The sequence below is a fragment of the Palaemon carinicauda genome, chromosome 4 (genome assembly GCF_036898095.1).
Source record: "Palaemon carinicauda isolate YSFRI2023 chromosome 4, ASM3689809v2, whole genome shotgun sequence".
NCBI classification, from domain to species: Eukaryota; Metazoa; Arthropoda; class Malacostraca; order Decapoda; family Palaemonidae; genus Palaemon; species Palaemon carinicauda.
In genome coordinates, this window is record NC_090728.1 from 149,144,920 (window position 1) to 149,172,372 (window position 27,453).

General features: G+C 44.0%; 1 protein-coding gene across 2 annotated transcripts in view; it reads left to right on the plus strand.

Moving 5' to 3' along the window:
* The window catches only part of LOC137640108 (armadillo repeat-containing X-linked protein 1-like), a 235,707-nt gene that overhangs the window by 112,214 nt on the left and 96,040 nt on the right, over window positions 1-27,453 (plus strand). For both annotated transcript variants that reach the window (XM_068372572.1, XM_068372573.1), the window contains exon 5: window positions 16,380-16,538. In XM_068372572.1, the coding sequence (XP_068228673.1) occupies window positions 16,380-16,538 (159 nt within the window). The remainder of the gene's footprint in view (window positions 1-16,379; window positions 16,539-27,453) is intronic.

Consider the following 27,453-nt stretch of genomic DNA (forward strand, 5'->3'; position numbering starts at 1 on the left):
GGAGTATATAATATTTTTATATTATTTAATATTAGAATCCATTCAAATATGAACCCTAATTTGTTGAATATATCTCATCTCTTTATGTTTGCTTAACCCTATAGTCAGCAACTTTTTGGATGCTCTCAAACAGGAAAAGTAGAACCCTTTATCTGCCAGTTGTTCATCTGTGTGGCAAATACAGTACTGTATACCACAATTTCAGAAAGGATGTGGTAATGGAAACTTTGAAGTATTTTCATAGTGCTAAGCTTTTCTAACCATGCTTGTGTATTACCATTTATTCTTTCTTGGACCAAGTTTCTTTTAATATATGAGATGGTATATGTATAATTTCTATTCTTTGGCCTGTGTCATACAGATAACCAACTCTTTGCTGGTCGTATTAAACTGTTTCGCAAATGTTTACATGGTGCTGGCTCTTGGTGTTTCCAAACCATGAAGTATCCACAATTGTTTCCCAGTTATTTTTTTAGTTTTATCACCCTTGTCTCTGGGAGTACAGTATTTAAGTTCACATTTTGACAGGTACTGGTGTCCTTGAGGGACATGTTTAAGTCACTAACATTCTAGATTTAAGGATTTAGAGGTGAGAAGTATAAATTTTTCAAGCCTTAACCACAATAAAAATTTCTCATTGAATTCAGTATAGTGTATTCATCATGGGTCTGGAGCAATCTTCAAGAAATAATCTAGACACTCAAAATATGTTTGTAAATAATTTTTACTCCTGAAGTTTTGGTAAGCCAAACTTTATAGAGAAGGTACTTAGTCTCCCTGTTCTCTAAGCCATATTTAATATCCACATTATTGCTAAAGCTATTGTAAGCTCATGACTGTATTATGGCATCATAATTTTTTTTATTCAGCTTTTTCAAAAACCATCAAGGTTTCAGTCTTGCCTCAGTACCTTGACAAGTTGTGTCTCGTACAATATGAAATCCCACTTGAATAGCTACTCAGACAAATGTACGGTAACCTATTGGTTGTTTTTAGTGTTATAATTTTTTTTTGGGTACTGAAAGTTTTAATGTCAATACAAACCTGTTAGTTTACATTATTATATTCTTACCTTCCTATCCCACACTTTTTGTAGTACTGAAAGCTTTTGAAATATCGGGAATAACTCGGATACTGCTGCTACTACTAAAGGCACCACCCAGATTCATGCTAGGTGGGGAGTTCCTCTTTTCTGTTGGAGCATGTGTAGATCACAAGATATTCTTCACTTTTGTATTTGGCTGCTTCCTATCCAAGGCTGATTAATCTTTTTCTTATACTATTTAATTTGAATGGTTGATATTGGCTTCATATAAAAAAGGAGTGGTGCAGGTATGCGAATGTAGGGTGGACTCTGCATTAGTTTATGGCTAAATTGGTGAGAGATCCATTCACTGCAACTTGGAAGCATGATTGTTTGTAATTATTTCCTTTATATGAATGTAAATTATAGCTTACCATTAAGAAGGCATATTTTTTTAGGAGCATGAAGACTGTCTTCTCCACTGTTGTTTTTGGTAGCACCCATGACAATGCCAGGGGAACTGTTTAGCACTATGCACATCTTGTTGATTTCACTGTTCTCTGAAGCTTCTGGATATAAACAACTGGAGTGGTCCTAGGGAAGTATGATTTAGGAGCAGGGAGAACTTGGATGTATTGTACATTGTTGAATTTTTTAAGGTTAGCAGAGCGTGAGGTAATTGCCACACTCCATGTGTTGGAATCTCTTCCTTGCAGACCACCAATGACAAGTAACCTAATGAAGACTTGTCTTTCCTTAGCTCTTGCAGGTAACCCTCAGTGTCTTTTTGATGGAGCGAGTAGCTAAGGCTACTTTGCTCCTGGTGTCCCCAGTGCTAGTGAACCCAGTGGTGACACCAGTGATTTAGCAGTGATCCCAGGACCAGGAGTGTCAGTGACCCCAGTGGTGATCCCTGCAGTGTGCCATAAGCCAAGTAGAGCCTACCACCCCTGTGGATTGGGAATTGCTGAAGCCAAAAAGGCGTAAGAAGGCTCCATGTCTGATAAACCTGTACATGTTTTCTTGATATCCGTCCCCTGGGATTAGCTTCCGTGCTAATCATTTTTGCCTATCACCCCTATACTTGTCACCCCTGCCCCTCTGCCTTTGACCCCAGGATCTGAGATTCCCACACTCCCCATACCAGTAACGACAACCCATTTGTTTGTATTACTGATGCCAGTGAGAGTGCCTACCACTTCCATTGTGGCATTGATTCTAGTGTTATGGTTCCTGTCGGAGCAACCCCTGCGGTTCTCCCCTTTGGAGAATTTTGTTGTTGATGGTTGCTTATGTGACTTCTTTGCTTGCAAAACCTGAGGGAAATATTTGTAACAGGTAAAGGCATGATTGATCCTCCTCTTACCCTTTTGATTCTGATTCTAACTTCTTCCCAGAAGTCCAGGAAGGCTAATTGTAGTTGCAAGAATAGGGCTCATGACAACACCATCACCTCTTTACAGGAGGGGGATGGCTCTTGATGGTACCTAGGGCCAGGTACCTGATCACTGGCCTAACAACAACCCTGGTAACAAGGCTGGCAGGGCCGCAGGGGATGCGCTGCCTGCTGGGCCAAGCACTTTTCTTGATCACCCCACATTCCCATCCCCTTTGGGGCTGGGCTCACTGCCCAGTAATCTTCAGGGGCTAGGACCATGACCCTGTGGGGCCAAGACCCAGCTGGCCAACTGAACTACCCTGGTAATCAGGCTTGCTAAAGACACATGATTGGCCAGATATTGGAGGTACTTGATCCCTTTCCTTAACCTTTTCCCCTGGATACAGTACTTTATCCTGAATTGACATCATTGCATGCTTGCTTGCAGTCGGTGGCCACGGGTTGGTGCCTGGGGTGACCTGGCTCCATGCGCATGGAACAAAGCCGCAGTTTACTCTCTACAATAATCAGTGGAGGGAAGAGTACTTGGTATCTCTTCTGTCTCAAGTCTGATCAGTGCCAGAGATTTTTCTCTCCCAGATGACAACCAGCCTGGTCCTTCATCGAACCCCAATTATGTTGCTGATTATGTCTATGGGACAGAATGTTTGTGGGGGCTTGGTAGTAGATCCCCTGAGCAGCTATGGAGTCTTGCCCTGGATACTCATGCTATAAAGGTGCCAGATCTTGGCCCAGTACCAATCAGAAGTAGATTATTCAATGTTGAAATGTGCCTGTTTGGAGGTTTTGCTCTCATTTGTGAGTGCAATGAACTTAATGTGGCAACCATAGTGCCAGCTTCAGGTTGGTCCACGGTCATTGATTGGCACTTAGCAATCCCTTCAAGGGTCAAGACCTTTTCTTGAGCTTCCATAGTCGGATCTTGCTAGTTGGCCGTGGATTAAGTTCATGATCAGATCTGTAGTTTTAAGAACTCTCTTCCAGTCGGTCCAACATGATCCCCCCTCTGCATTTCAAGTCAGCAAGGTTCTATGAACGAGAGTCTTCTGTATCAGCAGCTCTTAAGGTTGACCCCTCAGTGTGTACGCAGGCAGAAAGTCTTCCCTTGGAGAGCCTCGTATCAGAAGGCAAGCTCTTCTCAACTTCCAAGCCATGGAGACCTTCTGTCATGGCCACCTTCCAAGAAGTTTCATAATATGACCGGTGGTAAGTCGTTATCTACTTTTTGAAGGTAGTAGGTTGCCCAGGGCACCAGCCACCCGTTTAGATACTACCGCTAGAGAGTTATGGGGTCCTTTGACTGGCCAGACAGTACTGTAATGGATCCTTCTCTCTGGTTATGGTTCATTTTCCTTTTGCCTACACATACACCGAATAGTCTGGGCTATTCTTCACAGATTCTCCTCTGTCCTCATACATCTGACAACAATGAGATTACTAAACAATTCTTCTTCACACAAGGGATTAACTACTGCACTTTAATTGTTCAGTGGTCACTTTCCTCTTGGAGTGTAGAAAAGACTCTATAGCTATGGTAAGCAGCTATTTTAGAAGGACAATCCAACATCAAACCATTGTTCTTTAGTCTTGGGTAATGCCATAGCCTCTGTACCATGGTATTCCACTGTCTTCGGTTAGATTTCTCTTGCTTGAGGGTACACTTGGGTACACTATTCTATCTTATTTCTCTTCCTTTTGTTTTGTTAAAGTTTCTATAGTTTCTATAAGAAATATTTATTTCAAAGTTGTTACTGTTCTTAAAATATTTTATTTTTCCTTGTTTCCTTTCTTCACTGGAATATTTTCCCTGTTGGAGCTCCTGGGGTTATAGCATCCTTCTTTTTCAACTAGGATTGTAGCTTAACAAGTAATAATAATAATAATAATGATAATAATAATAATAATAATAATAATAATAATAATAATAATCATTATGATAAAGATGATGATGATGAATAATTAATAATTAATAATACAGTAATGGGGTTATCAACTCTTGGCCCTCAGAAGAAGTAAAGGAAACTCATACTGGTGTACTTGATCTTTTTTTATCACACCAGACAGTAAACCAGTAGGCTAACTAGGGGAGAGATATGCTGTAGGGTCCTAATTCTCAAACTAGAGGGTCTAGAGGTAACACTGGCTCTTCCGTGTGAAGGTCTAAATTACTGTTGCCAAGGAGTCATGTGCAGGTGGCAATGATGAAATGTATATCTGCATTACAGAACTTTGATCCACTGTTCAGTCTCATTCAAGGGGCCTGGCTTTTCAAGGGCATCTACGGTTATGATTGTGGGAAAGATAGGTAAGAAGATTGCCTTGAGCTTCTCTAGACCCCAATCAGGACCACTAGCAACTTCCCCTCGGAAGGATCCTATGTATGTATAGTACAGCACTTTCTTTGCCCCCAACTTGACCAGTTAAGTAAGGGATGCAGGAAAAGGTAGAAAGGGATGCTTATGTTGGATTCCCCCCCCCCCCATTTCCTGCTGCCGTGAGTAGTGGGATGCCCGGTATACCTTAGGTAACCAGGCAGGGAACGGTGCAGAACCTTAGGCATTGAGTGTTCTTTGGGATGAATACTTTTTACCTTTTCTGGACTGCTAGCCTGCCCCTTTATTGCAAACTTGCAGCTTTTGTATCTATCTTTCAATATCACTGAAATCGTTAGCATTGTTGCAAAAATAAAAGATGCTAAACAAGTATGCGCTCAAAGACGTTTGGAACGGATCTCTTGAAACGGATCTCTAGGCTTCTACAGTTGACAACTGGTGGAAAAGTCAGCTGAGGGCTGAAGACAGGTCATATACCTGTAGTATCTCCTGAACCAGTTTGTACAGCAATCAAGTTCAGGATGGAACTGTATTAACTGCTGAGTTCTATTAGTGAAGGAGGCTTCATACTTTCATGGGATCTGAGGAATGTGTGCCTCCAAGCACCCATTCATCTCTAATCTTTGAAGATTGTACCTTAGCTTCTTCCTCAGTTTGTACCATTCAAGACCCTGTATTTGGACTGTACATCACTCGTGTTTTCATGCTGATGGCACCTTGGTTCTCCCATACAGGGTATGTCTTTTGATTTACCCTGATGATTGGTTAATCTTGGCTTCCTCAGAGAGGCAGTTGCTACAGGATCTGGATAACCTTGCTTTTTGTTGCTAATTGTGTGTTGTGATGAATTAAGAGAAGACTTAATTTGCACCTAAGCAGAGGTTGGAGCATTGAGCATGTTGATATATATAGCAGCAGGGAGAGTTTTTAAATTTGACTTTTGCATCAGCAAGCTCAGAAAGGTAGTGTAACTGTTTGTCCAGATGATACTTAATGCTTGATGTTGGACAAACTTCTCAGCTACCCTTTCTCAATGGAAAAGCTTGTTCCTCAAGGGAGTCATAGGCATCTATACCAGAGATTCCTTCTGTGATGTTGGAGGATCAATGGTCTCTCCTGTGTCAATGGGACAGGAGGTACAGGCTAATCTGTCCAGACAGCTGGATGAAGGAAACCTGAGGGGAGTCTCTTGACTCCCAACCTCTAGGCATGCAAATACCCTGAAGGAGGGAGGGTTGGAGCTTTCACCTGGTCTCTCCAAGAGTTTGGGCAGCGGAAATGCATCTGCATCAATGTTTAGGAGGTATAAAAGACATTCCAAGAATGTTTGAGAAAAGACTTATTAGTGTTGATGAGCAAAAATACTGCTGTAGTATCTTGCATCAACCCTTTCACTATGAAGCCGTGGATCCACTACTGGAGCTCTATACGAGATTTGTCATCATTGGATATACTCCCTCATTTATCCTATAATAAGCTACATTACCATGTTTATTTATTTTACTGCTGATTACAGAATAATTTTTTTCAAAGTTTGCTTTATTCTCCAATGTATTTTGCTCTAAACAACTAAAATGTTTTTCCATTCACTGGTAAGTGGTCATAGAATAATTTAAAAAAAAAGTTTAAGTAATTATCTCTAAATAATGGTAGAGCACTGTGAGATTTTGTGTAAGAAAACTTTATATTCATTGAATTGATTATGTTATTCTGTTGTAATTCCATGATAAATAGCCGTCAAAAGATATATAACTACTAAGTAGTAATAATGAACTTTACGTTGTACAGAAATGTAGTAAAAATATACTTTTATTTCCTTTGACATAAGAAATATTTGTTCCGTAACCGAAATACAAACCACGCTATTTACATTGGGTTTACCTTTTAGCGTAGCTGAAATGGCGAGCCATTAGAATTTAACGAGGGTGTATTACCCCCGCGCTAGTTAGCAGGGGGGTAGGGGAGTGGTAGCTAGCTACCCCTCCCCCCCTCACACACCGATGAATTGCTTCACTTTCACTTTTGGCTCGGACATGGACAGACGTCTCTGTCTTTGTCCTTGCTTGGCAGCCATTGTTTGTTTTGTCTTTACTTAATCACTTACTTTTCTTTTACTCAATATATATGTAAACATTTTCTCATGTTTATGTATATATTTGAGTATAGAAATCAGTAAGTTTCCTTTTCAGAGTTTGTGCTTGTGTGTGTAGTGTACGATATCTCCGTGGAGCCCTCGGCAGTTAGGCCACCATGGTGTAATTTCATGGGTCGCGATCGAGTTTGACTTCGGTCTTTCTCTCTCTATCTCTTGAGGTCGTTCACCCTTTTACTACGTTACTTACTACGCCTTTGTAGCTTCCTTCCCGTGTGGGGGGGTTGCTACGCCGTACGTTTTGTCTCAATTAGTTTATGAATCTAATTGTATTTGTTGATTTTTCAGCTTTGTAGAACAATACCTTTCGGGGTTTTCTTTCTTTAGTGTTCATTCATTTTTAAATTACATAATTACATAGTTACATAATTATAATTGTTACAATTCTGTGTTGGTTACAGCTCTCCTTCCGTGAGTGTAAGTGGTTGTGAGGGCACGTGCCTGTTGTGTAATTCTTGTGTTCCTTTCCCTCGGGATTCCTCTTCGGAGCCTTCCCGGGGGAATGAATGTTAACTAATGATTTTTTTTTTATTTTTTTTTTTACAGTTACCGATCTAGTTCGTTTCTGTAATGTGACAACGGAGTGAGCTGTCTTGTTGAGGCCTGGGGATTCGGCTGTTGCTGCCTCCCCTTTAGATCTTCGTCAGGGGCGTGTCTCCTTCTTCTGGAAGTACTCCCGTGACGATTGACAGCTCTCCAGTTCATTTTAGAACACTCAGGAGGCTCGCCTCCTTGGGTGGGTAACTTTCCTTCCGAGGGAAGTTTTTCCTGTCCAGGCTTGAGTTTTTCCCCTTTTGGGGGGTTCTTCTCTTGCCTTTTTTTTTTTTTTTTTTTTTTTCGTGCGACTATGCTCTTGGTGCTGAGCGGTCGCACCTGCAGTTACGCTCGGGCTGGGCAACTGCAGGAGCCCCTCTTTGGAGGATTGCTCCTTTTGGGTCACTGGCTGACCCGTCTCTTCTACGAAGTGTTTCTCTTTCGTTCGCGAGAGAGTACACTCATAGAGACTCCTCTTCGGAGGACTCTTCTGCTGTTGTTGCTGTTGGCCTCCTTCGCCATAAGGCTCACCGTTCGCTACGTCGTAAGGGCCTCCCATCTCCCTATAAGGGTGCTAAGAGGCGCCTTTTTGAATCGCCGTATGCAGCCTACAACTCCTTCTTCTTGATCTTCCGCCCCTGGTGCAGATGGACAGCAGTCTGACCTCGTCTTCCGAAGGGCAACGGTCTTCCCGACGGGCAACGGTCTTCCGACGGACATCAGTCTCCCGACGGACAGACAACGGTCTTCTGACGGACATCAGTCTCCCGACGGACAACGATCCCTTCGGGGCAAAGGGTTGCCTCCCACGGGGGTTCTTCCCTTGCGTGTCAGGGTTCCCCTGCGCGCCCTTCTGCTGTGTTCTCTCCTGCTCAGTGTTAGCGCACAGGTGCTCTCCTGCTCTCCTGCTCAGTGTTAGCGCACAGGCCCTCTCCTGCTCATCAGCGCTTTCCTGATCGCTAGCGCTCTCCTGTTCGCCAGTGCTCTCCTGTTCGTCAGCGCTCTCATGATGATCATCTCTGCTGTTCCTGTTGGTTCCTGTTACGCGCCCTGTGCGCCCACCTTCGCCCTCGCGATCTAGAACTTCGGTTCAGGTCTTGGACAAGGACTCTTCTTCTACGCACAGGCTTCCACGCGTTGCCTTCTGCTCGCCAGCGATCACCAGCTCGCCAGCGACCATAGTCGCGTCAACGTTTGCCTGCTCGTCAGCGATCTCCTACGCGTCAACGATCGCCATCGATCTGCCACGCGTGTCAGTTCCCCTGGACACCATCAGTAGCGATCTAGCGCTCGCCTGCTGTGGACCACGATCTCCGGTAGCTGAGTCTTGCCGTAGATCTTCCTCCTGCTCGCCAGCGCTCACCTTTACTTCTGTCCTTCTGTGCGCCAGCTTTCTTCAATCGCCAGTGCACATCTGCGCGCCCTTTTCTGCCACGCACCAATGGGCGCCAACGGTTTTTTCTGACCGTCTAGGATCGCCTGATTAACAGCTTGCTTTAGCGCTCACCTTCCTGATGCACCTGCGCGTCTTCTGTTAGCGCGAAGCGCGCTAACCATCACTAGTCTCTTTCGCGTTGGCAATCGCCTATGCGCCCGCGCGATTCTTCACCTGCGCGCTAGCGTTTTGTTAACGCTCCACCGCTCGCCAACGCGCCGTCGCTTGCCATCGCTTGCCAACGCGCCTTCACTCGCCTACGGGCTATCGCTCGCCAGAACGCGCCATCGCTCGTCAACGTGCCATTGCCCGCCTATGCGTCATCGGTCTCCTGACCGCCTGCGATCACCCGCGTGCCCACGTGCCTGCGCGCCCACGTGCCCGCGCGCCTATGCTCATGCGCGACTGCGCACATGCTCTCCAATGTTCGCCCGCGCTCGAACCAACGGTATTCCATCGCGCGGACGGACGGTGTTCCGTCGCGCGGAACGACGGTGTTCCGTCGCGCGGAACGACGGTGTTCCGTCGCCCGGACCGACGGTGTTCCTTCGCGCGGACCGACGGTGTTCCTTCTCGCGAACCGACGGTGTTCCGTCGCGCGAACCGACGGTGTTTCATCGCACGAACGTCGGCTTGATTCCTGCAGTATCCATTGCTCGCCTACGGGTCATCGCTCGCCGACCACCAGCTCTCGCCCTTCCTACCACGCTCGCCCTCCTTCTGCGCTCCTTCGCGCACTTTCGTTTGCGATTCTGCGTGCCCGCGCATGGGCGCTTCCACGTTCGGCCACACGCAAACCATTGATTTACCATCGCGCGAGTGCCAGGGCGATTGCGACCGCGATTCCCGTTGGGGTTTCGCAGCATGGCCAGCCTGGCGAGTCTTCTGGAGCGTATTTCCAGAACACGGCCTCACCCCGTAAACGCAGAGCATGGCACATGCAAGAGCAGGAAGAATCTTCAGGGAGGTCTGAGCAACATTTTTCTTTCCAGAACCTGGGTTAACCCTTCCCCGTCATTCCCTGGAAGGGTTTTGCCAGGGAGCTTTCTGTTCGAGATTTCTCCATCGGCCAAGGGGTGACTGGTTTACCCCTTCCTCTTCTCCATCACGTGAAAGGGGCTTACGATGTCCTTTCCCTCCTCGGTTGCGACCCGAGGTTTTGTTCAAGGAAGCTCCAGGAAGATCATGGGTACTTTCCTCCTCTCCGGCTCAGGCACCTTGGCGTTTCATCGCCAAGTTTCGAACTTGCGGGCAAGCTCGATGTTGGACCGTCTGGACGCAATGACCGAGGGCTTCCTTTCGGGTGTCTCATCCGTGGATGTCGACAACCTCAGACACCCTTCCATCCTTGGGAAGAGCTTGTTTGTGCCCAAGGACAGAGACATAGACAGCGGTTGTGCGGAGGAAGTCGACTTCCGTTTTCACTCCTCCAAGGCGCTTTCTTCCAGACCCTGCAGGGCTCCAGCACCTCTTTCTTTCAGCCTCGTCGCCCTAAGTTATCGGACCGGCTACGACAACTGAGACAAGGTGTCCAATAGCAGTCCCCTCCTGTCAGGAACAGGTAGCACGGGAGGCTCTCCCGGGGGGCCATAATCCTAGAGGGAGCGGCAGAGTTCACGAACCCTAGGATTGGCAACCCCCCTTGCAGGTTTCACGCTGGGAGGATGCCTAAGGTTACTCATCCGGATGACAGGTTCCCGATGCCGATTCCTGCACGATCTCCGTGATCAGCCAAGGATATCGCGCCTGCCGTCTCTGTCAGCGAATTCAGTGTCACTGAACCTCTATGCCATAGGGTCGGCAAGAGTTTGCCCGTTTGGGCAGAATGATCCATGCCTTAGGGGAAGGTCCTCCATAGGATCGTCGACGGCTTCATCCCCCAGCTTCTTCAGTCGATCCTTTCTTGTAAGGAAGTATCTGAGACGAGAGTTCTGTAGTCGACCTCTCAGCTCTGATCAAGTTTGTCGAACAAACTTCGTCCAGCGTGGAACGGCAGAATCGATCAGACTGGTAACGAGGCAACAGGACTCCTTAGGCCCTGGATCGGAAGGACGGGTACTTTCAGTTTCCATTCCATCCACCTTCCAGGAAGCTCTTAGAATTCAGCCTAGACTACAGGTATTCCTGCTTAAGATGCAGTGTGGCGATCCCGCCGTGGCATCGCAGGTTTATCCCCAGAGAACTCTCCCTGCTTTTCTCATGGCCGCTCAGGAGCAGGCTTCCGCCTCCTTCGCCTTTTGGAGGTCTGGTCAACTCCGGTAGGCTCGGGTTCGACCTTCTTCAACGCCGGGACAAGCTTCCGGATCCTTACCATGAATGGGGGTTCATGGTAATTTGCTAGGAGCCTTCTCTTCTTCGGCCTCAACATCTGGAGTATCTAGCCATGATATTGAGTCAACGGCCTTACCACATTGGAAACCCCGCTTCTCGTCCGTCCAGCGAGGTTAAGCAACGTCGGGTCTGGTCGGTACTTGGATGGGTGACCGCCTGGGGACGCCAGCTTCTGTTGCCGCCTCCTCCAAGCCTACCCTTCAGTTGACTGTGGCAAGGCTGAGGAGAGTCGCAGTACCTGTTTTCAGTCAGGCAGAGCTTTCAGCCCTACCTTGGAACGTTTCCTAGGTCTCTTTTCCTCATTGACCCGTCTAAAGTTCCGAATGGTCGCCTCAGGATAAGTTCCCTGTGGGGCGGCCCAATTTCCGGTGGTTTCAAAGCAACGATTAACCGGACTTTCTGGCCCCTATGGGACCAGCGGAACGATTAGACCTGCAATGGGTGTTGACCTATGGAACCTCTTGATAGGAGTGGATATTCTCGTCCTTTCCCCACTTTTTTGATGCTGTTCTCGGACTCGTCAAAGAAAGGGGGGGGGGCATGTTCCGGTCCAGGCCTATGGTCAGGACCTGAAGGATACCTCTCCATCATTCAGGCAGGCTTAGGGGCCGTAGTCTGGCCCCTCCACAGATCCTACAGCTCCTGCCGAGTCGCTCCGTGCGCGACGACTTCATGGTACTGGCGTGTTCTAACCAGCAAGGGACGCATTTTCATACCTTCGCATCTTGCAGTAGAGATACTGAGATGATTTGAGATCCTCTCAATACCACCATCGGCTCGCTCATTCCGGGCAGAGGAATGTTCTCTCCGGCTATCTGAGCAGAGCCTCGTAGAGAGAGTGTACCTGGGGGTCTTTGGCCTTGAGTAACCAGCAAGTCCTGGCCTGTGGGACCTGATCGCGACAGCTTGGAACCTCAAGCTTCCGCTGTTCTTCCCCCCAGTCTCAGATCCCGAGACTCTTTGGCAAGATGCATTCCGGTGATGGTGGGACAACATCGACGCCTGCGTCTTCCCTCCTTTGTTGTCTGTTGAGAATGGGTCTCAACAAGACCAGGTTGTCGGTCAACCTTTCAATGGCCCTGAGAGCTCCACTGGGACTATACGCAGAACGGTTTCCGGACCCTCTGCTTCCCCTGACGGAACTCCCGGGAGAGCTTCTCCCACGGCACAGGCTACTCAAACAACCATACTGCAATATCTTTCACGAGCTGGGGCGTCGCTTCGGCTTCATGCCTGGAGACACTACGCCTCCTCCTCAAGAAGAGACAACCCGCTACAGTCGCGGGGCGGAGGTCCCGTCATCTGCGATAGTCATCCACAGGGGTCTTCCAGGCGAAGTGGAGAGTCTTCTGTGGTTGGTGTCGTGGGAGATATACCTCTTCCCTTGAGGCCTCTTCTCCAGCAATACCGAACTTATTGCTTTTCGGCGGGAGGAAACTCCTTTCCGCTCTCGGCAATGAAGCCTGTCGCTCAGCCTTTCCCTGACCTTCAGGCTGAAAGGAATAACTTTTTCCTTCCGCTGGACCTTTCCTCGCTCATGCGAAGCTGCGAACGTCCCTGCCCTAGTCGGAGTGAGACCTCCAACATGGAGCATGGCTCGGACTTTTTAGTTCCTTAAGAGATCTTTTCAAGACCCTTTACGTCAGGCCTCTGATCGTATTCCGTCTTGGGGCTCCTGCTCACTCTGGCCGCGGCCAGTGTGTAAGCAATCTTCTTGGTCTCGTACGACTCCGCCCTTTCTAAGGAATGGGGGAAGGCAACATTCAGGTTCGCTCCTGAGTTGTTGACTAGACTCAGAATCTTGGGGACCCGGCCCTTCGGTCCAATTCCTTCAAGATTTCGAGTCACCATTCTGTATCTGATGACCCAAAAACCTTCTCCTTCTTGCCAGTAAAGGAATCGAGGGGTTATCTTTGGGAACAGCTGCAGTTTGTCCTCACGTGCAGCCGGGTTGGGAGCACAAGAAGGACACGGGGGAGAGTCACCAGTATACCTCTTCAGCTCGGACTCAAGGACATTCATCTCGACCTGATTCCAGACCCTCCCCCGTCACGTCGCCCTACAGCACGATGTCGGATACATCGCAACGTCCCTCGCCTTCGAGTAATACTACTCTGTGACGCAGGTGCTACAAGCTGGAGTCTGGAAGCGTCTAATGACCTTCGCAGCCCGCTTCCTGCAGGGCGTGACCCACAGGAGTATCGATACGTTTCTATCGCTCTGTGGTGGCTACACAACAGCTGGTCTAACCTCAGGCTCCTTTTTGGACAGGTAGCAGAAGGTTGAGGGCATTGTTATCAGGTTTTAGTCTGCATGAACGAAAGAAGTATGTCTGGCCCTTACTTCTTTCTTCATCATCCCCTCTACTGGGAAGCAGCATCGTGGTCTCTGCATAGCTGACCTCAAACCTCTGCAGGTAAACCATGCTTCCTTGTGTTCCGAGTATTGAGTCAATACTGTCGCGTCCCCCATACCCTGACGAGGTGGTATTGGGAACGTCCTAACCCAGAGTTCCTTCTGGAACTCCAGGTTAACTGCCTAGGACGGGTCACACTTCTTCCTTCACACACAAGCTTATGTAGGCCACACGGTTCCTTGCGGAGCAAGGAACTTGTGAGGTGCTGGGACTCCTTTTCTCGAGTGCGACTCACTCGGATTCTGAGTCCCCGGGTAAAGCCAAAGCCAGTATGGCTGGGGACTTTCCACCCTTCCTAAGGGGTAAGTCACCCAATGTAAATAGCGTGGTTTGTATTTCGGTTACGGAACAAATGACAAATTCGAAGATAATTTATTTTTCCTAACCATACAAACCTTAGCTATTTACATATATTTGCCCGCCAGCCCTGTCCCCCAAGACAAGTCCTACCTCTAAGTGAAAGTGAAGCAATTCACCGGTGTGTGAGGGGGGGAGAGGTAGCTAGCTACCACTCCCCTACCCCCCTGCTAACTAGCGCGGGGGTAATACACCCGCGTTAAATTCTAATGGCTCGCCATTTCAGCTACGCTAAAAGGTAAACCCAGTGTAAATAGCTAAGGTTTGTATGGTTAGGAAAAATACAAATTATCTTTGAATTTGTCATTTTATAATTTATAATTATAAGGTACGATAAAGCAATGCGATTTAAGTGTAAAAATGCATAAATATTGCTAAATATACCAGAGAAAAAAAGATGCAGGGAATGCCAGTAATAAACCTAGCTCGCTCACTCTAATAAGTGTCTGTATAGTAACTGGGGCGTGTTAGAACCACGACCATAGGTCCCTCACCAGTTAGACCTCTCCTTCTTCAACATACCCCGGAACTAGGAGGTGCCGATCTACACCCGACTGCTGCCTTCTACTACGACTATCCTCCCCTCACCCCTACCCCTCCCCATGCTCCCTCCCTTATTCCTCCTAGCACCCCAAGCTTGGACCAGCCTGGGGTGAGGGAAAAAGAGAGGGGTGGGTTCACTGGGCCAAATAGGTTCCTCGCCCAGAAATAGATTTTTCTTTCGTCAAAATCCAAGGAAACTATCCATTTGTTTCTTTTGATACAAGAAGTGTTCAATAATGTATGATTTATAAGGTATAAATACAATAAATAAATACGAATTAACAAAAACTTTTGACAAAAGATGTGTGTTGAAAAAAGGAAAAAAATAAGAAAAAAAGATAAATCTCGTCTGTCAACTATTTCCTTTACTAGTAATGGTAAGTTTTCGTCTCGTTGGTGGGACTTATAGTCGAGGCAGAGATATTTTCTCTGTGATTATGAACACTGTGGCATCATAGAAACCCAATAAGATAGACCTTACATTATCATGAATAAGGACTGGAATTGTAAGTATTTTTGGGTTGATGATAAGGTTGGATGTGAATACCTTAAAATAGACCTTATATAATCATAAGGACTAGAATAGCAAGTATTTTGGTTGGTGGTAGGATGACAGTCTCCCAATTGGGGGCGTCAAGGGTGTTTTGAGAAATACCCAAGGTAGGGAATGTTGCCATTGGCTAGAGAGAATGGTGTGATTATTTCATGGTAACATGAAAAGACTAAAATAGCTCTTACATACTGTATTCAGAGTGCTAGAATCCCAAAAACTTTGTTGGTTGGCTGAAGACAGGAGGGGGAGGGGCTAATATTAGGGAGAGGAGACTCTTTAGTGAAATCTCACCAGGTGTGAACTTATGTGATTTACAGCCATGTGCTATACTCTTTCGTAGCTTATAAAAATGATTACAGTATAGTATTGATAATAATAATAATAATAATAATAATTAAAAGGATAATACTAATGAAGATTATGTTATCCCGATGCCACCGTGTGTAATACCAGGCATGTTTTGATGTGTATTGGCATCAACAGAATGAAGGGAGTAACAAGCAAAGAAACACACTACCTCTTTGCAAGTAAACAAAGCAGATGCACATCTGGGTAGCAATTCTCACTAGTTTCATCTGGTGAGGCGTATGCTTCTTTCTTCAGTCTGATTTACATATTGTCGAACCAAGTGTTGATCATGTCAAGTCTCTGAGGAACCTGGCTGCTCCCAGATGGCCAAAAATAGAGTGATATCTCGATCTGTTTGCAAATTTAGTGCAGATCGCAGACTTACTCAATATATTCACTTGAAAACTCCTTTCTGTCACAACTGTAGAAGCCTACTACTCAGCCATGAGCCTTGTCTTCTTACTAAAGAGCTTAACATCTCCTCATAAGAGTTATCTATGCTTGTGTAGGAGTTGCTAGGGACAAGGAGTGGGATGTGACCCATATTCTCAAGTCTTACTTGTGTCCCATATAAGCCACTGAGTAGGTCATCAGACAGAGTTCTAAATCTCAAGACTATCATTTTGCTAGTAGTAGCTTTGGTGAAGTGTTGGCAAGTTGCACGGACTCTCTTGTTTATCCCAGAATAGTGGAATTTAGTTAAAGTATGAAAAATAGTTGGTGACTAGTAGTCAACATTAGACAGACTTACCATGTAGTCTTATGGAAAATTTGCTTAATGACAGGTTTGTTGGAATGGAATCCATTGTTAAAAAGGGAGTACCTGTACTGTAAATCCAGTACCTTATGAGTTAAGCAATTTTCTTCTTTAGGGACAAAATAGCTTACAGTGAAATGATAGATTGCTTTAGATGGACCATTTTTACTTGCTTTCATTAAAAATTATATCAACAGACCTAAATGGAGTTTAAAGAAAAAGAAAAAAGCTGAAGAAAAAGCTGACCCGGATGGTAAACTGCGGCGTAAGAAAATGGAGGCAGAGGCCATCACTCTTTATAACAGCACAAAAATGGAGCTTACACAAAGACTAGACAGCTTAAGTAGTAGAGGGAGGTAAGTGAAGTCGTCTTTGGATTTTTTTGTGAACTAACATAGTTTAACTTTTGTAAGTGAAGACGTGTGCTGCTGTTGGAGTGGGTTTAGTTTTATGCTGGTAAGTTCTGTGTGAGAAAATGTCTCGTAGGTAAATGTAGGAAGCCAGAGCTATGAAGATGTATTTTTGAAGCCATATATTTTTTTAGTACAGTACTATAAAAGAAGAGTTATATTTGATTAAATCACAGCTATTTAAAAGGTGATTTAGGGTTTTATGCTGTAGTGTAATGAATTTTCATCCACAGAAAATCTCGGAGAAAACCATACGTAGGAACATTGTTCGCTACCTTCCCTGAAGAGCCGTAAGCTGGCAGTTGCCATTATTTTCACAATGAATTATTTATATTATTTGCTGATTGACTGTAAACCATAAACTCTCAAGAAACCGATGAGTGATCAACCTTTTTATGGTATGAAGGTTATTTTGATTAAAGCTTTACTAAGGTAAACAATGGATTTGCATAGAGTTACCTTTAAAATATGAGCTTTATTTATTGCTGAGATTTTTTTCCTAACATTTTACGTAAATGATGAGATAGCTAGTGAGATTACAAATTTGCAAGTAGTTTTAGAGGTAGATGGATGAAAATTGTATTGAAGACCACTGGTTTTAATGTTACTGGTATTTCTCAATTTATGACTCTTGGGTACATTAAAACTTGTATGTGAACAAAATAGTCATGAGCCTCTTGCTATGCTGTTTTTTTTTTATTTTATTTTATTCTCTTAATATATATCTATGCCTCATCTTGGAAGCATGTTTATGTTCATCTAGCTCCCTTAAAGTATGTCTACTTTGACTCCTGGTATTAGTCATGATGCTCTGCTATAGATGAATTTATGACTTCATATTTAATCACAATTTTAGCAACATTTGGAATATGATTTTACATTGTTTGGCTATGATTATAGTTTCCTTCAAATCAAGGTGTACTGGTAATATTGTTACATAGTATTTGTGTGTTAAGCCAACTTTTCAAGGGATTTAGGTAATATTTTTTTACTGCTGTAATTACTGTCTTTTGTATTTTCATTAGATCTGATACAAGTCCTGGCAAGCTAAGTATTAGTCCACCTGATGGAAATCAACATACTGTACAATCATACTGTGCAATAGAAATATATTTTTACTTTGTATCAAGATTAAACCTAGGAGTCTATAGTCAATTTCTTTTAGCGATGCAGATTTGCACCGACTCGCAGCGGTGCTCTTTTAGCTTGGAAAAGTTTCCTGAACGCTGATTGGTTGGACGAGATAATTCTAACCAATCAGCAATCAGGAAACTTTTCCGAGCTAAAAGGGCACCGCTGCGAGTCGGTGCAAATCTGCCTCGATAAAAGAAATGGACTATAGTGTGAAAGACAGGAGTGGTAGCAACCGAGTCAACGGGCTGGGTAATCTAAATTAGATGTTGTCAATTGAGTCACTGGTGGTTTAGGAAGTTGGGTAAAACTTGCTAGTTGCAAATTTTGCAATTTTTCCTGGTAACTCCTCAAGTATTGTGCAAATACTGTACTTGAGCTCCAACTTCTTTTATATTTATGTTGGCTCAGTAGGTAGTGCCCATGCCTCTCAGTTAAGACTCATGCAGTTGATCTTGGTGTGAGTGTGAAATTAGTATCTCCTTACAAGCTAATTTTTCACATCTTGTCTTCCATTTTTTTTTTTTTACATATAACCTTACTCCATTTCCTTTTCTCTTTTTAGTAATGCCTCAAGTTTTTCCATTCTTTTCTTGAATTCTAACACTCCTATTTATTATCCTTTTCATAGAGTCATATTTTAGTTTTTACTTTTTGGGGATATTCTGTCTTATCTGTCTAATACTGACTATTAAAAGTAGATTCAAACTGAATCACTTATCTGAATTTAGTAGTCATAATTCATGTAATTATATTACATTCCTGCGTAGTACTTGAGATTCTAAAAATTCTGAATATTTAACGGATTCTTATGGTGTCAGTATAGTATTATGTATGTCTGATCATGATATTTTTCCTTCAAGATTGAGTACATAAAGTTTTTGTAAAAAGTTTTCTCTTATCTTTTCATGTCAGACCAGTTCCTAAAATACAATTATCCTTGTTAATGGTGGTTATTTATAGTGGGTCTTTAATGAGTTACATAAATGCTTTCCCATTTAGGCTCTCATAGTTCTAATTTGCACAAAACAAGGTGTAAAATGTGGGGATGGAGTAATGTAATTCCTGGTAAAGCTATACAGTATGCTGTGGTTTGTACCAAACAAAAAATATATTCATGAGAAACTTAACCTTCATTTCTCTTAAGGGCAAGAATGGCTTTGTAGATCCTAAAAAAAAAAACTTGTCGAAAATTTATTGTTCCTACGCGACATACAAACCCTGTCTCGTCCTTTGATTAGGGAGATTAATTCAGCGCGAGCTTGGGATGGTTGTAAAACTTGGTTGTTCCGACACAAATGCAAACCATCATCCTTTACATATGAATATATATCAGCAAAGCTGGAGTACTCGGCACTTAAACTTTTATAACGAGGTATAAAGAGGGGGTCGATAGTTACCAGTGAGGAGCGGGCAAGTCCGGACCCCCTGCTTGCTTACTAAGCAGCCACTCTAATTTCAGCCACCAGTGAGAACAGATGTTCTTCTACTGGCTGGAGTGTCTTGGCTGTTTAATTACTTTTCTCTTTTTTTTATTTTTTTAGCATATTTCTTATCATTTTCTCCCGTTGTGATGTCTACAGTTTCACAAACTTGACTTTTAAAAGCTTCTTTCTTTAACTCATGGACACTTGTTCCAGGTGACTGCTGTGCTTCACCTTTGGACTTAAATTCTTGGAAGAGGAATAAACTTCAGCATCTTATGACAGTGCCTTGAGACAAACTTCCCTGATTACACAACCCCTTACAAGTTTTGAAGATGATGATATCGGAAGGTACAAGTTCTCCTTCCCAATTGAAGACCGTATCTTTCGATTTGATGTATGCTCGCACGAGTGATGTCTCCGAGCATCCAGTGTTTGGACTAAATCATCGTTTATTAATGAACGCACAATGGTTTCCGAGTAGATTGGAGACCCTGTTTGCCAGACCTTGTCTGTGCTCAGTGCACTCCTGATAAGCACACATAACATCCAGATTAATATTAGCAAATATAGGTGCACTCACATTCTTGCACAATTAACATGTGACAGAGCTTCACGCAATCCCATGGGATTTGCTTGCACCATCCTTGGTAATGCACTCTCCTAACTGATGAGAGAGACCTGATTAGTGTTATCATGCCTCCCGCGCTCCCTCCGTCAGCGATGCACATGGTACCCATATTTGAGAAGTCTGCTTCTCACAAGAATCTACTTGTTGGTGAGCAACATGTCTCCCAGCATTCATGCAGGCGTGGCTGCTTGCACATCCCTGAACACACTAGCTCACTTGAGTATGTTCGTGGATTAACTCCCCTATCTCTACTATATAACACCTCCTTTCCTGAGCCTATGGTGGTAGGGCATGCTGATGTTACTGCACGCACCACCCAGACACGTCTCTCCATTTTCCGCGTCGCTCAGACCTGTCTCAATACTTTTTGCGTTACCCACAAGGACAGGAAAGGCACAAAGTCCTAGCCTCCTGGCTAGTACAGTGGTAACGAGTTCGCCTGGCATTCGCATGGCAGCAGATCGATCCGAGCCCGAGACCGTGAGTTTAAGATGTTTACTGGGGAAGATATTTGGGCACCACAGTGGGGTGTTGGTCTTGCCCGGCTGACATTCTAGTGAGCATCTATTTTGATGAAACTAGAACTAGAGCCAGATATATTTAGCCTTTGATAGTAATAGCTATAAACAAAATGGTATGAAAACTATGATATCCTACAAACCAAGAAAATGAAATAATGATGTACTGTAAGAAAATATTGATAAAATATACCAAGATGATTACAGTATCATGATAAAGCATAATGAATTTATGGAAATTCCATATTTTAAGATCAACTTGCATCTAGATTGCAGATCAAGTTACGTCCTGTCTTTTGGAACCCAACCCGGTCGTAAGACGACTACTACCTGTAGAATGGTACCTGGACCTTCTACTTCTTTTGAAAGAGACTCTTGGAGAATTGCATCCTCTCCCCGGCCTGTTGTGCCAACCATATGTCCAGATATTCCATTGGTTGGTAGTTAGACACCATCTCCACTCAGAGAAAGGCTTTTTGCACAAAGTTGCGCGAGAGATGTCTGGATTCCCATTATCAATACAACGAATAACAATAAGTAATATCTAATGATATTTAAAGATATATGAAGATTTAATAATAAACTTGAATTTGAAATACAGTATACAGCTTTAGAAATTAACTACCTGTAGACTAAAAGAGGGAGAGCATATTCATATGCTAACTAATAATAATGGCTATAAAAAAACTGTATGATAACTGTTATCCTATAACATATTGGTGCGGATGTAATATTTATTATGAAGATATTTTGAATAAGGTAAGAAATTATATAAATGAAACTCATTGTTCGTATGTGCGCATATTTTTTATACGGTAGCCTGACCTTGAGATCAGCTGATAACAACCAAAGGTAAACAAAAATAAAGTTAATAGCTGTTAATTGTTAAAATGTTCCCAAAACTGAAGAATAGATTACAAAGATGCTTTAATGAACACAATTAATTTTTTGAAAATCATGATTTTTTTAGAATGCAGTAAAATTTTCTTCCAACACTAGAAATCACTGTACTAGCTTCCTGGCTAGTACAGTGGTAATGTGTTTTCCTGGCATTCATATGGCAGCAGATCGATCCCAGCCCGGGACCGTAAGTTTAAGCTATTTACTGGGGAGAATACTGCTGAGTTTGGGCACCACAGTGGGGTGTTGGGCTTGTCCGGCTGACATTCTGATGAAACTGGAACTGAAACCAGACACTTTTACCTTTAATAATAATAGCTATAAACGAACTATATGAAAACTATGATATCCTATGAACCAAGAAAATGAAATAATGATATACTGTAAGAAAATAATAATAAAACATACCAAGATGATTACAGTATCATGATAGAGCATAGTGAATCTACGGAAATTCCACATTTTAAGATCAACTTACGTCTAGATTGCAGAACGAGTTATGACCTGTTTTTTAGAACTTTACCAAGTCGTACCTGTAAAATGGTGCCCGGACCTTCTACTTCTTCTGATAGAGACTCTAAGAGAATTGCCTCTTCTCCCCAGCCTGTTGTGTCAACCATATGTCCAGATATTCCATTGCTCGGTGGTTAGTCACCATCTCCTCTCAGAGAAAGGCTTTTTGCACAAAGTTACGAGAGAAATGTCTGGATACCTCCGGAAACCTAAAACTAAAGTGTATCAAGCCAAGTGGTTCATCTTCTGTGATTGGTGTCATGGAAGGGGTATTTCTCCTCTCGGAGCCTCTACAGTATTCTATTGATACCCGAATTTTACTTTACCTCTGAAGAGAAAAGCTCTGCTCGTAATCAGCGGGGAAAGGCTATCACTCAGCCTTCAGCTAGGTCTTTAGGCTGAAAGGAGTTGATATTTTCTCTTCGACAGATCTCACTATGCTGATATGGAGTTTTGCGCAGTCCTGTCCTCCGATAGAGGTGAGGCCATCGCCCTGGGACGTTATTAAGGACTTGCAGTCCCTTAGTAGGGCACCTCATGAACCGTTGAAGCTTGCCGCAGACAGGAATCTTACCCTCAATACGGGTTTCTAGCTCGCTCTAGCCTCCTCCAAACGGGTCAGCAAGCTTAATGTTCTCTCCTTTAGTGATCCTTATACCAAGCACTGGAGACAGGTCTTGTTCTTCTTCGTCCTTGAGTGTGTAGCTAAAAACCAGAATCCGTCATATCCTGATTCAAAGTTTGCTATGACCTGTAGGGAATGCACAGCAGAGTGTATAGCTGCCTCAATTCCTCTCACAGGACCATTATTATTGTATTGAGGAAGGAGGTTACATGTTAGACTGAAATGAGAGGAAAAATTTACTAACCCTTTATTTTTCCTTTTCATCTTCCTCTCTATTGGGGTGCAGCATCAGAAACCCTGTTAGCTGGAATGGATTTACTTCCAACTAAGCTCCACTGAGCATTTAGCTTTTCTATTATATAATATGGAAGTGTCATTCAACCACTCCTTACAAGGGGTAGTGTGTTGTAACTAAGCAAACCTACAGATATATTTATCCCTCATTGTTACTACATAGATTTTCTGCTCCATATCCTTTATTGCATGGGCCGTCGACCTGTTGGTATTGCTAAACTACTCGTGTACAAGATGTAAAAAATCTCAACTTTTCACTTATCCAGGATAAGTATCCAGCCAGTTGGAATAGGGACTTCCTCCCACCGAATGTCGAGTCTCATGTAAAGGACAGAATAGTTTGTATTTATGTCAGAACAAGTAACAAATTTGGTGGTAATTTATATTTTTCCTAACTATACAAACCTGAGTCCTTTATTCATACTTTCCCGGCATCACCTATCGCTTAGAAAGTCCCAGCTGCAATCAAAGTGAGTGCTCAGTGAGCAGGCAGGGGGATGGGCTTCCCCACTCCCAGTCAGTAACTACCAGCCACCTCTTTACACCTTGTTATAAAAGTTTAACTTCCAGTCACTCCATCTTCACTGATATCTATTCCTATGTAAAGAAGTCAGGTTTGTAGTTAGGAAAAATACAGATTTCCTCCAAATTTTTCATTTAACAAGCAGTTATTCATCTGGCGAAGGGTGTGGCCGGAGAGCCCAGCCCCCTTTCCAAGCCAGAGTTGCTTCACTTTTGATTCAGCCACTGTCTAGTACACGTGTACTGCCAGTGCCTGACCAAACTTTTTTATTTTCTTTTTCTATTACAGGAAGTGAATACAGTCATTGTCAAGATATTCATATTTGCTGTGGAAGAGTGGCCCTTGCAACCGGTTCATGAATAAACACTCCCTTTATGTCTCTTGTAGAGGGCATGATTGTTGGCAATCATCCCCATGTGCCAATTACAGGTCATGGCCTCCTGTGCAGTGACAAACATACGAAAGAAAAGAGCTAAGCTTTCCTCGATGTTTTCCTTGGCAACGCCTAAGAAGACATTGAATAGGCCTTTTGCTGCTTGGGTCTCCAAAGTGGGTGCGACTACCTTCGTTGCCCTTATGCATACGCCTCAAGGTTAAGGACCTCTCTGATGAGCTTCAGCAGGTTTATCAGGTTTTGGTTGTGTGTGGGGTACCCCAGTGTTTGCAGCACCCCTTTGGAAGTTGGAAGCTCTGTCTGTGACCATGCAGATTACTTAGGACAAGTTTGACCTAAGGTAGGCTTCCTTAAGTTTTTCAGGTAGTTAAGGCTACTTCTCCCTCGGTTCCCCTAGTGCCAGTGTACCTTGTAATCCTGGTGATGCCAGTGGTGGAAAGTGTCATGGAATTCCAGTGTGCCCCCCATCCCCAAAAGGACTGAATGTTTAAAATGGTGCCGCCACAGGAGCCATTCGCCCCAATGTTGGGTCTATGAAGGCTTCAAAGATCAATGTGCATGTTGCCCCTGTGCCCAGGAATACCTTAATCCCTCATGTGGCCTCAGTGTATCCCACCTCTTCTCCTGTGCCCGTTGGGCAAGGGGTCCAGGGCCGGTATTACCTACTCTGAGCTGGGTTGCAAACCCTGTAAGTGTACTTTCCCTCCCATGTGACAGAAGTCCCATTGTTGTAAAAACCCATTTGTTTTTTCTCTCCAGTGGAGCGTCATCGTCCCTGGTCACTTAGACCTCTACCGATCTGCTTGCAGAGCCTGGTGCAAGAGCCAGGAAGAGGAAGAAGCTTGCACACGGTTCTTTCTCTTTGTCCTTAGTCTCTGATTCTGACTCTTCTTCTAAGATGAAGAGGAAGAGGTCGAAGTCCAGGAAGGCTAGCTATAGTTGTAAGGAGAGTGCATCTTTCAACATCTCTCCTCCTTCAAGGGTGGTGGATTGCACTTGAGTGGCTCCCCACCATTGGGGTTTGGAGCCACTGGGGACTGGGACCCCATGTCTCGGCCATGTGCTACAACCTTCCGGGGCTATGGCCTTGATCTCAACTACCTTGGTATCCCTGCTAGCTGCAGGGTACCCAGCTTGGAAAAGAGTGTATGTCCTTGTATACACTCAGTTCCCAGGATGAGGGAAGAGCTTCAGTAACTTCATCTTTATCTCTTCCAGGATGTTGGGCACCCACTCCTCCCTCTTCCAATGAGTTTTTACTCGACTTGGTTGAGAGCATGGCACCATTCAAGGCTATTGCAATCTTGCATGCAATGAAATACTAAGAACTGGTGGTGTAGTGGCATAGGTCAATGGCTGTCCTCATGTCCCAATCTGCAGAGGGAGAAGTATTTGGTACTATGTCCGTCTCTGCTGAGATCTGTGCCAGGAATTCTCCTTTCTAGGTTGTTGGCCTTTCTGGGCCTACGTCCTCCCCTGATTATGTACCTGGTTTTGTCCTTGAGGTAAAAAAGGATTTACTCCGACGGGAAAGCAGAATCTCTCTAGTGTTCTGCTACAACCTCGGCCCCAGCGAAGCACAAGGGTACTCATGGTCTGGATGTCCTGGGGATACCAAACCATGGTCTGGGGCCTATGGAGGCAGACTACTCCGAGTCGGAGAGCTCGTTCATGAAAGTCCAAGCCTTCATCCTTGAGTGCAATGATCTAGGGCTGGAAACCTTGGCACCTCCTTTGAAGAGAACCTTGGTCATTGATCAGCACTTTGTCGTTCTTCAAGGCTCAAGGCCCTTCTTGTGGTTGCCTTGGTCAGATTTTGTTGATTTAGCCCTGGATAGAGTTAACGATCAGATCTGTGGCTCTGAGAATTCTCTTGAGTCCAGTCAGTCAGGTAAAATCCAACACCTTCCCCACACTCTTTAGGCAGCAAAGTTTCTACTCGCCAGACAATGCTGCAGCAGCCCATCTGCATTGTTAACCCATTGCACTGATGTGGAAACTCTCGTTGGAGAGACTCAAGGTGAAAGGAACGTCCTCGGCTTCTGAGTCAGTAACTATGTACTGTAGTTATCATCCCTGGCCCCTCTCTATGCTGTTTCCTGGTTTGAATATATATCTGGAGCAGTTACGTACTTTGCAAAGACAATGAAGTTATCAACCCCAGAGCCTTTGGAGAAGTATTATACTATAGTCTTATGCTAACTGTTGGGAAGGCTGTGTCCCTTCTGGCTCACCAGTCAGCAAACCAGTGGGCTAACTGGGTTATGAAGAGACGTAATGTGTTGGTTTTCCGTTTCTCGTGACAGGTTACTCCAGAGCTGGAATTGTTAATGAGGAACTCGTTGGAAGGGAAGGCTCTCCTTCTTAGGAATTGTGTGCAGGCAATGGTGGAATCTTAGAGGACTGCTTTGCAGAACTCCTGATCAAGTGAGCCATTTTCTTCAACTGCCCCCGACCCTTTAAAGATACTTGCAGCCAAACCAGTGGGATCGTTATTGAGGAAGGTTCCTGTGCCCACTCCGATACCCCGATCTACACCACCCTTAACCTCTTCCCCGAAAAGAGCCTGTGCATGCACAATCGTTTTGGTCACCTCAACCTGGTTCTTTCAGGAAGGGTAGCGGTGGGAAGAGGGGAGGGCAAGAGAAATGCTGATGCCACCATTCCTCTTCTCCTGCTACGAAAAATAGAGGGATGCTTGTCTAGCCAATGGGTGACATGCTAGGGATACTGTTTATCTTTTAATGTATCTCGATGATTGGTTGATCCTGGCCCTCTTGAAGAGGCAGTTGCTACAGGATCCAGATCGTATTCTTGCTTTTTGCCATGATCTAGGGATTTTAGTAAAGTGGGAGAAGTTGAATCCCATACCTAAGCAGAGGTTGAAATATTTGGGCTTGCTTATAGACACGGCATCAGAGTATTTCTATCAGAAGATTGCATCAGGTAAAACAGCTGGCAGGACAAAGTGAGTACATACTGGCTTTTATTATTTTTACATTCTATTAGTTCATTTTCCTTTACAGTATATTGTTATTGTAATTACTAACAATCATCATGATTGACAATGTAGTTTATGATTTTAAGATTTATACACAAAGGAATAACCGCTTGGCATTGAATGTATAGCAAACCACCAAATGCTAGAACAGTGGATTAACCTAATGCTTAGCCATATGATTTGAAATACAGCCATAGTGTTTTATTTCAGTTTTTTTTTTCCACACATTTGTATATGAAAGTCCATAAGTCTAGGTCAAACCATTGTCTGTAGGAGCTTACTGTCATTTATCTTCGGTAATCAAGTTCACTTAAATCTGAAAAGTTGTTTAGGTTTTTTCCCACGCTAACCCTTTGACACTACCATGGCTGTCTGTCTTTACCCAGCAGATTGGGAAGGTTTTGACAGGTAATTCAAAGGAAGGAGGGTAAAATGGCAGTTGGGGGTTAATTTATCAAGAGGTTGTCAAGTTGGTACTTAAACTTAATAGCGTGTTCTATTCAAAGCTAAGTGTGGAGATAATGGTTTTACTTTGAAAATCCCATAGACTTTGATACTGTGAGGATGAAGCCATGTGAACTCTGGCAAGTATAGAAATAATAATTATTATTAAGATTCCATTTTTATGTGCATTTAGAAGGCAGATGTTTCTTATATTTCAGTGTAACACATAAACACACTGTTTTTTTAGTAGAGTACAGTAATGAGTTGGTATGAAATAAATTGAAAATAATTATTCTGCTTTATATTGAATATATACTACCATGTTCATCCTTATTTTAACTTAGCATATTTTCTTTTCTTTGCTGTTTTGTGTGCTAAGGTGCTACAGATAGATGATGGTATTTCAAGATATTTTATGCTTGCTTGATTCAGCCTTATTTCCTTGAGATAAGGTTTCTTGGAT